The sequence below is a fragment of the Muscardinus avellanarius genome (assembly GCF_963383645.1).
Source record: "Muscardinus avellanarius genome assembly, chromosome: 10".
In the NCBI taxonomy this organism is placed as follows: domain Eukaryota; kingdom Metazoa; phylum Chordata; class Mammalia; order Rodentia; family Gliridae; genus Muscardinus; species Muscardinus avellanarius.
The window spans coordinates 27,930,370-27,945,461 of record NC_137796.1 but is presented as its reverse complement, the minus strand read 5'-3'; the positions used below and the strand labels follow the sequence as shown (position 1 = coordinate 27,945,461).

General features: G+C 52.5%; 1 protein-coding gene across 1 annotated transcript in view; it reads right to left on the bottom strand.

Annotated features, from left to right (window-relative positions):
- Positions 1-15,092, bottom strand: part of CNGB1 (cyclic nucleotide gated channel subunit beta 1) — a gene marked incomplete at its 3' end in the record, with an annotated part of 88,314 nt that overhangs the window by 11,915 nt on the left and 61,307 nt on the right. The window contains exons 23-31 of the mRNA XM_080703514.1: positions 13,702-13,910; positions 12,553-12,603; positions 12,079-12,165; positions 8,445-8,509; positions 7,563-7,685; positions 3,955-4,096; positions 2,886-3,045; positions 2,046-2,143; positions 1,862-1,945 (exon numbers count right to left, since the gene is read on the bottom strand). Coding sequence (XP_080559640.1) covers positions 1,862-1,945; positions 2,046-2,143; positions 2,886-3,045; positions 3,955-4,096; positions 7,563-7,685; positions 8,445-8,509; positions 12,079-12,165; positions 12,553-12,603; positions 13,702-13,910 — 1,019 coding nt within the window. The remainder of the gene's footprint in view (positions 1-1,861; positions 1,946-2,045; positions 2,144-2,885; positions 3,046-3,954; positions 4,097-7,562; positions 7,686-8,444; positions 8,510-12,078; positions 12,166-12,552; positions 12,604-13,701; positions 13,911-15,092) is intronic.

Below are 15,092 nucleotides of genomic sequence, written 5' to 3'. Positions count from 1 at the left end.
GTGCACGCTTGTAATCCCAGTTCTTAGGAGGCTGAGACGGGAGGATCACAAGTTCAAGGACAGCTCAGCCAGTAGTGAGACTCTCATCAACCTAGTGAGCCCCTGTTTCAAAAAATAATAGGGCTGGGGTCTATCTTGGAGGTAGAATGTCTCTGGGTTCCACCCCCAGTATCACAAAAATAAATAGCTCCATGAGTGGAGAGGTGGATGAATGAACGAATAGCTTGCTTTGGCTTCAACAGAAATGCCAGCAGCCCTCTTCCCTGGCTCGCCGCCTCTTATCACACCTGGTATGTTTGAAAGGGGGCGAGACCAAGGAGAGGAACCAGGCACTTACTCAACAGGCATTTCCTGCGCATCTCACTCACGCGTGACCCTCGTCACAGAAAGGGAGAGCGGTGGTTCTGTGTTCAGTCTGACCCGGGTCAAAGTGTGAGGATACAAAGGGCCCCTCACCTTGCTCACCAGCCCCCAGCATCTCTGGGAGAGTGGCGCTGAGCAACGCCGGACAGCAGAGGGCGCCGCTCACACCTGCTCTCCCACTTGCCACCACAGACTCCAACACCAGAGCAACCTGCTCCTTCTCACCTATGGCAAACGAGGCATCCCTGCACAGATACCAGCCACAGCAACTGTGCCTGCTTCATGCAGGCACGGTGCCAACCTGTCGATCCTCACAGCCGCCCACGAGAGGGGCTCTACCTATAGCGCCACTCTATCCACGAGACCAGGATTCAGGGAGAGCGATCCATCTGTTCAAAGCTGCACAGCCAGGCAGGGGGCTCCAAGTGTCAGACAAATCTCTCTATTGTCCCCAAATCCCTCTTGGCCCCCAGATTTGCAGTCAGCCTCCTACACCATCCTTTTCTCCCTCCCCCCAGCTCTCTGCTTCCAGAAACTTCACTGCTGCACAGTATACTACCCACAGTCTTCTCGATGGGATTCCTGAACCTTACAGGGTGCTCAGGCAATATTTTCTCCCCTGTAAACATCCCAGCCTCATTACTGGCTCTGTGCGAGGGACTGAACCTGGGTTCCTGACCCCTCCCCAGTTGATTTGGTGTTCACTCCCAAAGAGAGGGAGCGGACGGGCTCTGGACACCAGCTGGCTCAGGGTTCAAACCCACATGTATTCTGGGATCAGGTGGGTGGCGTAAGGTGGTGAAGGGGGCCTGGTGCGGGGCAGTGTGGAGTGCTAGGGTCTGTGGCACCGGGAGATGCCCTCCGGGGACAGGCCTCCTCCACTGCAGCTGACTCTTGCTCTGGGCAAGTGGGGCCCAGTGACAGTTTTCAGCCAGCCATCTGGATTTTTATGTAAAACTTTCTCGTTTTTGAAGGTTAGGGACTAATTCAATTTGGAAAAAAATTAGAAAAAAAAATATCCCCATAAAACATCCTTGGGTTAGATTCTACCAAAAGTCCACTAGTTGCAGCTTCTGACCTGGGCCTGCTCCTTCTCCCATCCCATTTTCCAGATGGGAAGATGGAAACCCTGGAAGCAATTCCTTCTACACAGTCAAGGCCCCTCTTCAGGCTCTGCAAGTCCTTTTTCTGTGAGGTGGGGATCCTCACCTTGGCCCCCGCGGTCCCGGGTGGAAGGAGACATGAAAACACTGTGCAAAGGTCATGGCTCATTTGTCTTCACTGCCTGGAGCTGGACACAGCCTCCTGATGTCTGGCCAGCCAGGACTCTCGCGCCAGGTCACTGGTACACGGAGCTGCAGCAGCTCTTCTCCTTCCCAGCAGTTCCGCTCTGCCCCGGGCTTGCGAACCTCCCTGGACCCTCAGAGGTGCCCCAGCCCAGCACCTTGAGAGGCAGGCGGCCACAGCCTGGCTGCCCACCGCTCCCCAGCCAGCTCACCTTCTTGCACACATAGTCGTTGGGCAGGTAGACCACAGAGCGAAGCCTCTTCAGCATGTCAAAGATCATCTGCCGGTCACAGCCCTGCCCCGAGGAGAGTGCAAAGAGGCCCGGTTTAGAGGAAGGTTCAGGTTGGGACACCGACCCCCAGACCCCCAAGGGAGGGAGCAGTGGGCAGGGGTACCTGGAAAAGCGCCACTTTGCTAACGATGTCGTAGTTCACGTCGATGGCGAGGTCCAGCCGCATCTTGTCTGGAAGCTGCACCATGAGCTCTGACTCATCTGTGAAAAGCACCTGGTGAGAGGCAGAGCAAGGCTCCCTCCCCCGTGCACCCCGGCCACGGCCCGGCTCAGCTGGGCGCCCCTGCCCTGCCACGTGGAGCCACTCTAGAGTCTGAGCGCCCTCTCTTGGTTCCCTCTGCCGGCAACAACCCCCGCACTTCCCTGGCCAACTCCTACTCATTCTTCAAAACCCAGCACTGATGTCTCCTCCCCCAGGACCCCTTCCCTGCACCCCTAACCTAGCTTCCGTGTTGCCTATAGTGGTAGCGACTATTTGTGGGTTGTTTTTCCCACACACACTAGAAGAACAATGTTAGCCAGCCCTGGTCTCCAAGCACCGACCCATCTGCTAAGAGTTTACAGAGTGTTTTACTAAGATTGTTTTTTTGGTCTTCCCAATAACCTGAGAGGGGCCCAGGACTGTCATCCCCCTTTACAAACAGCAAGGGCAGGCCCTAATTAGAGCTGTCCTTCCACCCCCGAAGGGCTGCATCCCCAGGTGGGTGAGGTGAAGAGAAGCAGGCGTCCGGAGGACAAGCCTCTGTCTCCAGGGTGCGGGCAGCCTGCAGAGGTACCTAACAGGCCCGCTAGGCCCTCTCATATAAACATTTAGGGTTGCGGGCCGGAGAGGCCCCAGTGTCCTGTGCCTCAGAGACACGAAGGACCAGGGAAGAGCCTAGAGCACCTCCCGGCAGCCGGGGGTCTGGGAGAACTAAAGGCCGCGGGGTGCAGCAGGTCTTACCCAGCATGCCTTGCGAGTGCCAGGTGTACTCGTACCAGGTCTTGACACGGTTCTGCACGGACTTGGGGATCTTGTAGAAGTTCATGTACTTCACCGTGCTGTCCATGCAGCTGCGGTAGTAGGTCTGGCCTGCGGTGGCGGCGCCCACCACGTCTCTCATCTGGGTGAGAGGTTAGAGGAGATCAGGGGAGCTGCCAGGTCATGGCGGGGTTGCAAAACAGGTTTGGGGATCTATCATTTTTTGGGTGGGGGTCTGGGGATTTAACCCGGGAGCATTCTACCTCCAAGCTACACCCCCAACTCTTTTTATTTTTTGTTTCGCAACAGGGTCTTGTTAGTTTGCTGAGAGCCTTGCTGACATTCCTCCTGTCTCAGCCTCTCAAGAACTGTGATTACAGACGTGTGCCACCAGGGGTATATATAGCTTTACACAGGGCTTGAGAGGAGTCAGATGTCTGCACACAGAGCGGGTTTTCCTGGCAGGAGGAAGTCCTGCCTCCAGTGTGGATGTGGGAGCGGGTGAGTGAGGCTGCGGCCTCTCCCCCTTCCGTGTCCTAGGCCCGGAACCACACAAGAAGACATTGCCTCTTGGGCTGCACTGCCTCTAGTTCAATGCTGCCCCTCAGGGCCATGGCCACTGGTTTCCTTGCTATAGGAAATAGGAACCAAGTGTACTGTTCCTCAGGGTGAGGCCCTCAAAGGTTGCTTTGAGGACTCTGTCTCTTCATGGGCTGATTAGAATATAAGATACTCTCGTAGTATGTGAGAACCACCAGAGCTTTCTTTCAAAGGGCACAGCCCAAGTCCTCAGCCTTTCCAGAACACCATGCATCCCAGCTCACCCAGATACCCAAAGGCATTCGTATTTCCACCAGGAATGAGCCCAGAGAGGGTTGGGACCTAGACCACAGGAGGGCCCGGTGCTCCAGGCCCCCGATTCCCAACCCAGTGACTCTTTCCCAGGCTTAGTCTGAAAGCAACAGGCACAGAAGGCAATGTTTCCAGAAGCAGTGGGAGGGGGCCCTATAGATGCATGGGTGTGCAGCAGCCAGGCCGGGGCCCCAGCTACCTGTCCAATCATCACAGAGAAAGCGAAGACCCCCGTGAAATAGTTCAGCAGCTGGAAGACAATTTCAAAGAGCGTCCTGGGGTCTGGCAGCCCCCCAATGGTGATGAGGGTCTTCACAGCCCAGTAGTAGCAGCGAATGTAGCTGGAGAGAGAGGAGAAAGGACCTTGGTCATCACAAGCTCGCCGTGTGGATCTCAGGCAGCCCGGCTCCAACATCTGCGCAAAAAGGAACGTTTCACAGTTCCTTCGTGCAAGAAAACCCACTGCTCGCACAGGCAGGGCGCGTTCTGGTTTGCAGAGCAGGCTCACAAATGCTCTCTGGTTTGGCTGTGGCTCTGCCCCAACCCTGCAGGGACATGTCATCACCTCCATACTGATGTGGAAACTGGGGGACCAGGAAGTGTCCAGGAAGGGACATTTCCATGAGGAAAGACCCGTGATCCTGGACATGTCCAGAAGGAAAGACCAGCCCTGATGACTGGCTTCTGCAATTCCCAGTCTTTTCCTTTGCCACCCCTGGCATGTTCATCCGTGGAAATCAAGAACATCAAGGTTGGAAGGTACTGTCGGCCTCAACCCACTGGGGACGGAAAATATTCAGGAAAAATCGTTATGGCACTGAACACGTACGGATGTCTTCTCTTGTCATTATTCCTTAAATGATACTGTGCAACCACTATTTATGTAGCATTTACCTTGTATTAGGTATTATAAGTAATCTAGAGGTTATTTGAAGAGCACAGGAAGATATGTATGCTTATATGCAAATACTACACCATTTTTTTTTGATACGAGGAATTGAATCTAGGGGCATTCTATCTCCAAGCTACACCCCCAGCTATTCCTCACTAAGTAGCTGAGACTGGTTGAGAACCTGTGATCCTCCTGTCTCAGTCTTCCAAGTACTAGGATTACAAGTGTGCGCCACCCAGCCCGGCCTTACTACAGCATTTTATATAACGGACTAGAACATGCTCACATTTTGGTATCCTCAGAGGTCCTGGGACCAACTTCCCATGACCACACAGGGACAACTGTGTTTTCTTGCTTGCTTTGTGGTACTGAGAACTGAACCCAGGGGTGCTCTCTACCACTGAGCTACATCACCAGGCCTTTTTCTCTTTTATTTTGAGACAGGATCTTACCAAATTGCCCAGGCTGACCATGAACCTGCAATCCTCTTGCCTCCTGAGTAGCTGGGATTACAGGTGTGCACTACTGTGTCTGGTTGGGACAACTGTATTTTTGAGAGCTACCTTTTTCCGCCCCCACCCCCACCGACCCATTTTCTGGATAGTGACTGTGAGGCCTCCCAAGGGGAAAGGGAGCCCCCATGATCACCAGACGGCAAGCTCCAGACCTGGGACCAAAACCCAAGTGCTGCTGTTTGGTTCTCGGAATGTCTCCTAACCCTCAGATGGCTCAGGACATAGGCGCACCATACACTGGGAAGGGAGGTGTGGGTAATAGGGGTCCAACCATGTGATTATCACAAAACAGCAGTCATGCTTATCTGCCCCTCAGGCTAAGAAAGGGGAGTCCAATGGGGCCTAGAGTCCGGCCATCCCAGCTGTCTTTCATGGGCCTTCCTGGGCTCTATTTGCCAGCTACTTATGCAGCCCTGTAGCTAAGACATGGGCTCTGGAGCCAGACTTCCCTGTACACTTGGACTGTAAGCTGCCCTGTAAAATTGGTTTCCCAATTATTCTAAGCCTCAGGCTTCTCTTCCATAAGATGGGGACAGCGATGGCACATCCTGCACCAGCACCTGCCACATGCCTGCAGGGTGGGGGGGTAGGAATAGCCTGGCTGGCATCCTCTAGACACCCGTGTCTAGTGGGGACAGGAGATGTGCACTGAGCGTGGCGAGTGAGATGGAGTCCTTCTGACTAGCAGCCAGGCCTTGGGCGGGTCTCTGAGCCCCCAAATCTCAGTCATCTGTTGCCTGGAAGTCTCAGGACAGCTAGAGACAAGCCTGCCTGTCATACTGGTCAAGCACCTGTCATACTAGTACTGGCCACCAGAGGGTGTGTGAAGCAGCCGTTAGCTGGACTGAGTGGGCCCCTCCCCTCCAGACTGTAGGGGAGCCTGGCGTTCATGGACCTGGGCCACAGGAGAGCAAGGTCCACAAAGCTCTGCTTTTCCTCCAGATGCTGCCTGGTTGGAGGAATTTTTCACTGGCTTGAAACATCTTAGGGGTTTCTCTGAAGCTCTCATGTCTTCCCCATCACTGGCTCGGGGGGGGGGGACTCCCCCCCATACCCAAAATGAGGCTGAGCAGAGCCTGAGCAGAATAGCCCTGGGGCAGGATGAAGAACCACACGTAGGGACTCGGGCCCCTTCCTGCTTGCCATCCCTTCTCAGGGCTTCCAGCCCCAGCCCTGCCCCAGGTTAGTGAATTTTTAGATTATCAGGGCACAATTCCTTTGAGAATTGAAGGAAAACCAGGAAACTTTCCTGAGAAAAGCCAACATATCTCCAAAATTTAGCTCCAATCTCCAGGGGGGATGGAATATCTGGACCAGAGGTTATAAACCCCGTTTTGGCTTTCTCATGACCACAGCAAGGAAACAGGTCTCTGACCCAGTGTCCAGGTCCAGGCTGGGTATCTTACACACATGAGCTTATTATTCCTCTTGAGAAACTGGAATGTGATGCTACACACATTTTGTAGATGAGAAAATTGAGTCTCAGGGGTATGGAGTTCACTCCAGGTGACAAGGTGACAGGGGCAGAATCTGTGTTCTCTTTGCATAGAAGGGCCTTAAAGTCCTCTCTTTGCCCCTTGTGAGGAAGTGAATGAATGAATGAATGAATGATCTAGCTATGAGCTCAGGTGCAGGGTTGGGGATGGTTCAGCCAAGGGGAGCAGAGGGCAGGACCCTGGTGTTATGGCCACGACCCAGCAGACACATCCCACTCACAGTGGATATCAGGAGTCTCTCTCGTGCCTGCCTGGGCTTCCCTGGACCCTGGGACTTCTCTCCAGGACACAGGTCCATTGCTGAAAATGATGGCCATGTCCATGGTTGGCAGGTTGGGCACCCCTTCCAAGAAGGGAACATCCCTACTGAGAAGGACAACCACTCTACCAAGAACCACCCGGGACACAAGAGATCCATCTGCCCCAGGCAACTGGAAGCAAGCACTTGGAGGTTGACCAAGTGTTGATGGCTGGACTGTGAGTATTTCACATCACCAGCGGGCACAGCCCAGAGAGCCCAGGGCTCAGTTAAGAAGATGCTATAGTTTGCATTTTGAATGTCCCACAAAGGCCCATGTGTTAAGGGCTTAGTCTGCAGCTTGGCACTGTAGGGAGATGGTGAGAACTTTAAGAGCTAAGGCCTGCTGGGGGTATACCCTTGAAAGGGGATGTTGAAAGGATTTTTCTAGCAGGTCTTGTTCCCATCTGTGTGCTCTGCCTGGCACGAGGCAGCTGCTCAGGAGCCCTCCTCTAGGAAAACATGGCCACGTGTCTCTCAAACCTTACCAAGGCGATTTCTTAGGAGGAAGGCAGTATTGGCCACGTGGTGGCCATGAGACTCCTTTCTGGGAGTCATTGTGCTGTGAATTATAAAGAACAAGGATGCTACCTGGGCCTGGCTTACCTGTTTCCCACGCCATCATAAACCCAGTGAGTGGAGGCGATGCCCTGATAGGCCGATGCCCAGTAATAGAGACATGAGTTCAGGTGCAGGCTGTAGAGCAGGTAGGCTGTGGTCCTGATGACCCTGCGAAGGCAGTGAGGGGCGGTGGTGACACCTTGTACAGGGGCAGGTGAGGGAGGAGCCCGTCCTCGCCTGCCTGAGCCCACCTCAGAGCTTCCCCCATGAGAACCTCGTGGCTCTGCCCAGCGCCGGGCGCATGGACACCAGCCGGTGGGAACCAGCCAGTGGCTTGGCTGGCCCCTTGGGATGCTCTTGGAGGCTGTGCTGGCTAGAAATGGTGGAAACTGTCAGCCAATGGGAGCCGTGTCAAGACTCAGGGGTGGAAGTTGCCCAGATGTGGGAGAGTTACCTTTGCAGATGAGTTCTGGGGGAACAGGGGACAGAGGGAGACGTGGCCTTGGGGAGGAGCAGAGAGGTGCAAGCGGCCTCAATTCCGAAGCACGGCCCAGCAGGCCTCGCACCCCACCTCGGGTGTGAGATGCCCACTGTGTCCTTACAAGTGCCTCCCTTTTGTCAGAGCTCTGAGGAGCTTCAGTGCCCTGCACTGACCCCAAATCGCTGGTGAGTCACTCGTGTCCACCTGTGTGTGTCCTGCTCACAATGGGGGGAAATGGCACATTCCTGCTTCTCTGAAACATAAACATCCTTCAGAGAAGAGGAGGTTGGGCCAGGAAGAGGCCTGGCTCCCGAGAGAGTGAGGCAGGAGGTCGGGGAGGGGAAGGGGAGGTGACGGAGAAGAGAATAGCTTCTGATGGTGTGTGTGTGTGGTGTGTGCATGCATGTGCGCTCATGTATGTGCGTGTGTGTACATGGAAGTCTCACCTGTAAACGTAGGCTTTGCTGAGGATGGATTCCAGGCGGCTGTTAAATTCGAAGAAGGCCATGTACTGGGTGGAAGAAGAAGGAGGAGGCATGAGGGGCAGCCCACCGCTTACAGGCCTGCCCACCCTGCTCCTGCCAGGACCCAGGCCCTTCCTTCCTGGGGAGGAGGGCGGGACAGTGAGCACGCAGAACTAGACAGACGCGCTTAGCCTCGGCGGGTGGGGGCCAGGAGCTCCACCCAGGAGCTGATGAAGCCATGCTCATCTTCCCTTGGAAGTCACTTTGCATCACGTCCTCACGGTTTGCATAAATCTCTGGGGACTTCTAGACCTTCTGAGTCCCATCAGGAAACTCTTAGGGATACTTGCTTCTGGGTTAAGGGGCCTGTTTTGAATATTTACTTATAACATAAAAATTTCATCAAGGAACAGCATCACTAATACATCTCCCTCTGTCCTTCAAAGGCTTATTTACAGTAATAAAAGTAGAATAACATTTTATTTTTGTGCGTGCGGTACTGGGAATTGAACCCAGAGGCATTCTACCTTTTATTATTATTATTATTATTATTATTATTATTATTATTATTTTGGTACTGGGGATTGAACCCGGGGGCATTCTATCTATGAGCTTTACCCTTGGAACTTTTAGTTGTTTTTGTTTTTGTTTTGTTACTAAACCCAGGGTCATTCTACCTCTGAGCTACACCCCCAGCCCTATATCCTAATTTTTATTTTGAAACAGGGTCTCACTGAGTTGCAAAGGGCCTCACTAAGTAGCCGAGGCTGTCCACAAACCACAATCCTCGTGTCTCAGCCTCCTGAATGCTGGGATTACAAGCATGAGCCCCCATGTGTGGCAAACTTTGAGTTTTTGAAACAAGGACTCACTAGGTTGCTGAGAGCCTCACTAAGTTGCTGAGACTGTCCTGGATACTGCAATCCTCCTGTCTCAGCCTCCCAAGTACTGGGATTACAAGTGGGTGCCATCACACCCAGCATTTTATTTTTTGTTTTAGAAACAGGATCTCTCTAGGTTGCTGAGAGCATTGCTAAGTTGCTGAGGCTGGTCTAGCACCTGCAATCCCCCTGTCTCAGCCTCCCAAGAACTGAGATTATTGGCATGCGCCACCAGCCTGGCTTAGCTATTCTTTTTGTGTCTGTGATACTGGAGACAGAACCCAGGGCCTCACACATGCTAGACAAGCGCTCTACCACTGAGCGGTGTCCCCAGCCATTTTTATTTTGAGACAAGTTCTCACTAGAGTGTCCAGGCTGACCTTGAACTTGTGACCCTCCTTCCTCAGCCTCCTGAGTAGCTGGGATTACAGGCATGCGCCACTATACCTGGCTTAGCTACTCTTCTTTACTGATCTCCTGTTATACGACTGGTACCTTATATAATCACCATGTTCCTTGTTTTCAAAACATGTGTGGCCATCTGTCTTTTTCCTTTTCCTTGTGGTCCTAGGGATGGAACCCAGGGCCTTGTACATCTTAGGAAGGTGCTGTACCACTGAGCCACACCCGGCCTTAGCACTCACTCTCTTTGACAGGGAGGAAACTGGCACTCGGTGAGGCCCAATAAGGCCAAAGCCCAGGCTGGGAAGAGACTTAGCATTTGAGCTCAGATCAGACTTGAAGCTGCCAGCTCTCCTGTGCTATGTCTCCTCTAGATCTTTGAACACATTTGGTTTTTGATATTTGAAAATAGTATTTATGAAAATTTCCTAAAGGATAGGCTGTCCAGGTGTACATTTTATTTTCAACCCAGAGTTTAAACTGGATAAAGAAGGGCCGTGAGCTTGCATCCCTCACCTTCAGGTCAAAGGGACTCGTCCTCTGAGTTGTGCTAAATGTCCGGCCGTGAGTTAGGCGCACTCTCCAGGGCCACTCTGTGAGCCAAGGCATGGGCCTCACTTCCACGTCTGGGTTAAGACTTGGCCTGAGGACCGAGTCGTCCTCACCCTGACATTTGGCTCTAGAGCATCCTCTGCGGCCCCCGGAGGCTGGCGTGCATCAGATAAGAATGGTGCCACTTAGTTTTCCTCTTCTTCTTGGCAGCCAGGAAGCTCAGAGGCAGCTCCTATGCTCAGGACCAGCCAAGGAATTCCTCCTAATGTTCTAATGTTCTCTGCCACATTTCTCTGTGTTGTTAATATTATTGTATTTCTTTTTATTTTTGTAAATTTCCCCACTTACTGTTTTGGGGAAAAAAACACCAGACATCATGTAAGGGGAAGGATGAATTTAATAAGATCAGCAGAATTCATTTGGGGAGCCCAAGTGCTCAGAGTAGCTGTCTGCCCTGATTATATTCAAGGAAATTGGGTTGCCAGATCTCCAGTCCACACTGTGTCTGGCTGACGCTCCCCAGGACCCTGGCTTGCCCGTGAGTGGCAGAGTGAACAGCTGGGATGACACTGAGCACAGAACAATGGCAAACAGGTGGTGGCTGAGCCTCCAAACCATCCCTGGCACTTCCTCCCTCCTGCGGCCTTGGGCTAGTCACCCAGCTTCTCCAAGGGACAAGCTCCCCATTTTGTTTTTATGTGTGTGAGTGTGTGTAGTACTGGGAATTGAATCCAGAGGCATTCTACCTCCAGTCTACACTCCCAACCCTATTTTTTGTGGAGGGCCTAAGTTGTGGAGGGCCTAAGTTGCTGAGGTTGGCCTTCAACCTGTGATCCTCCTGTCTCAGCCTGCCAAGTACTGGAATTATAGGCATGTGCCATCATGCCTGTCTTAATCTCCCTATCTTTTAGGTGGAGACCATCAAAGAGCAGAAGCCTGCAATTATTGAAAGAATATAGAGAATGGAGACAGACTGCCCGCATTTAAATCCAGACTCTCCTTCCTGTGTGACCTTGGGCAAGTTATGTAGCCTCTCTGCGGCCATTTCTTCTCATTTGTAAAGTGGTGGTAATGACAACACCCTGAGAGTTGAGGAACCAGTTTTTTTTTATTTTATTTTTTATTTTTATTTTTATTTTTTTTTTTGGTGGTGGTGGTACTGGGGTTCCTGGAAGCCCTTCTAACTCCAGTCTATACTCCCAGACATATTTTTATTTTTGGAAACAGGGTCTCTTAAGCCAGCGCGGCTGGCTTCGAACCTGCACGATGCTCCTGTCTCCACCTCCCAAGTACCGGGATTACAAGCGTGCGCCACCACGCCGGGCTTAGAAGAACCAATTTTAAAAAGCCTCTGGATCAATATCTAACAGGCAGTGCCAGGGAGCCAGTAGCAATTTTTTTTGGGGGGGGGGATTGAACCCAGGGGCATTCTACCCCCGAGCTACACCCAGCTCTATTTTTTAGTCCTTTTTATGTTTGAAACAGGGTCTCACTGAGTTGCGAAGGGCCTCACTGAGTAGTAGCTGAGGCTTTCTGTGAGCAGCGATCCTCCGGTCTCTGCCTCCCGAATGCTGGGATTACAAGCTTAGGCCACCACGCCCGGAGAACCAGTAGCAATTGAAATCACTTTCCAAGACTCGCGTGGAGCAGAGGCATTTCCCCCTGGACACCAGCGAGGACACCCCCTCCCCCAGGCTGCTGGGGGACATTAAGGGGCATTGCCAGTGCAGAGCTCAGAGGAGCTGGAGGCCGTGGGGGGTGGTGGGGGGTGTCAGTCTTACCTTTAAACAGCGGGGCAAGCGAAGGACAGGGTTCACACCTAACTTGAAGTAGAGGAAATCCAAGGGCAGAAGACAGAGCATGTCCATCTGAAACCCCAAGGGACAGACAGAGTGTCACCCACCTCTCCTTGCAGCCCAGGGCAAGGAGAACACAGGGCGAGTTCTTTACTTTCACGGAAAGGTGAGGTCAGAAAGCTTCGGGGGTGCAGGGACATCGGACTAGAGGGCAGAGGTTTCCCCACCAACAAGTCCCTGTCGGCTCTCGGGGTCTGTGTCCTTGTCCCCAGGGCCGCTCTGCCACCGTGATATGCAGACAGAAAGGGGCCTCTGTGCCAGGCTCCGGGCCTTGTGGTCTGGAGGACACTCCCATGCGAACAACATCCCTCCCTGTATCAGAGCCACATCACAAGGGCCCCCAAAACACCCAGGCCCCTGACGCCCCACGGACACTACCACTGGCAACCCCGCACACACCTTAAATCGGGGCGACTTAAGGTAGTTATTCCGCATCTCCTTTTTGTCAGTCTGCAAGAAAATGGGATAAAGACAAGACAGTGAGATGGTGTTAGAGCTTCTACCCTGATCTTGGGGAAATGACAGAATTCCCCCAAGAACCCACCTTCATGTCAGAGTGACAGCCCTCACGCATGGCCAGAGGACCAGCTGGGTCTCACAGGCCCAGGGGAAGGGCCTTTCCAAGGCCACCCAGATAGATTCTGATTTCTTGGATGGAAAGAGTATAACTGAGTTTTTCTTTTTTTTTTTTTCTCTCTCTCTCTCTCAGCCACATCTTTCCTGGACCACTTGCAACCTTTGCTAATCAGCTGGGTCTGGTGGGGCCCATAAAGAGGTTGGCTCGGGAATTTTTTTTCCCTCTAAGTTGTTTCAGAGGCCAAAGCCTCAGTCCATTGGTGCACGGTGGAACAGGTACCGCTAGCATGGGTGGTCTCTTCTGGGGACAGAAGCCAGGGCTGGGCTGGTGTCAGGTGAGCACTGAGGCACTGTGCTACCTCCCCAGCCCTCGGTGTAGAATTTTAGAAGGTGACTCACAGGGGGGGTGGGGACGATGCCACCTGCTTCTCATAAGTCCCAGTCAAGGCTTTGGTTTCCTCTCTGTAAGTAGGAGCTGGCCCAGGGTCTGGGGTCCCAAACCAGTCCAAACCAGATGCAGAGCATCCGCCCGCTTGTGGCAAGAGCCCCCGGATGTGTTGATTGGCAGCAGTTTCCTGAGCTGAGCACCCTGGATACATCATCGCAATCAGTCCTCACAGCAACAGTGTGGGAACTATTACCAACCCATTTTATGGATGAAGAAACTGCAGCTAGGACTTGAGCCAGTGCACCTGAGCTAAAGGCCATTCTCTGGGCTACTTCTCCATCCTTAATCCCACCAGGGGTCCAGGAGCCAGTTCATCTATGAACACTATGGGGTGTTGTTTAAGGTCTCCAAAACAAGCAGCCGTGCTGTTGAGCACACACAGGCGGCTGCTCCTGAGATTTCCTGTTCATTCATTCATTCATTCATTCTGTTATCTGTCACAGCATCTGGGGTCAGTCCCCCGAAGGCTCTGGCTGCCAGGTGTGCCCCTTCCCCCCCCCACCCGCCTGCCTAGGGCAACTCACAATGATGTCCCCCCCCTTGACAAACTGCAGGCGCATCTGGAACACAGTGATGTCCAGGAGGTAGATGAGATCGCACAGGTAATCCATCAGCAGCCACAGGTGGATGTTGTCCGGCGTCTGGTAGGGGAAGGCCCAGCGCACTGGGATCAGCCAGCAGTTCCAGTTCCAGGCCAGCACCACAAAGAACAGCCACAGGATGTACATGAGGTCTGCGAGGAAGAGACAGGGACCCACCAGCATGTCAGCAGAGGAGGGCGCTCAGGTGTGTGCGGTGTTCCTCTTTCTGTTTTTCCGCACTTCCCTCCAAGTACGACATGTGGTACTTTTGCAAACGTGTGTGTGTAAAAATTTATTTGCTTTGAAAACAAATCACCCGTAGGCCCTCATAAATCAGAGCGCTGTGCGTGGCTTGGCTGGATGGCAGGCAGCGAATGTGAAAACTCCTTTGCTTTCATTCTTGTTTTGTTTGCAGCGCTGGGTAAGCGATCTACCACTGAGCTACACTCCTAGCCCTTCTGAGAATTTGTATTGGTGATGGGGCTTTGCCAAATGGCTGAGGCTGGCCTTGAACTTGCAGTCCTGGCCTCCTGAGTAGCGGGGATTACAGGCCTGTGTCACTGTGCCCAGCTCTGCTTTCATTCTTTTGAAATATTTATTTATTTATTTATTTATTTATTTTGTGGTACTGGGGATGAAACCCAGGGGCATTCTATCTCTGAGCTACACCCCCCAGCCCTATTTTTCATTTGAAACAGGGTCTCACTGAGTTGCAAAGGGCCTCACTAAGTAGCTGAGGTTGTCCTCGAACTGCGATCCTCCTGTCTCAGCCTCCCAAGTGCTGGGATTACCAGTGTGTTCCACCACACCTGGCTCTTGAAAAAATTTTAACTATGTATTTCCGGCCTAAGTAAACACAGAATAACAAATAACACATGAAGAGGGACAGACAGGTGGGTGGGTGGAAGGATGGGTGCACGGTATAGGTCATCTGTTCATTTTTAGAAGCCCGGTGGATACCAGAGCTGGAGTCCTGCTCCCTAAATGACTTCCTGTGGGGCTTTGAGAAAGTCCCTTTCTGGCACCTGCTGTGCTCTCCTCAAAGTCACAGGAACATGTCAGATATGAGAGGCAGGGAGGTTCTTCGTAAACTATAAAGTGCCCATATGAAGTGGTGTTACTCAGCCGGGTACAGTGGTACACTCCTGTAATCTCAAGACATGGGATTCTGAGACAGGAGGATCGCAGGTTTGAGGCCAACCTCAGCAATTTAATGAGAACCTGTTTCAAATTTTTAAAACATATTAAAATAAATAAGGCTGGAATGTAGTTCAGAAGTAGAGCACCCCTAGGTTCTATCCCCAGTACTCCAGTACCACAATAAAATAAAATAA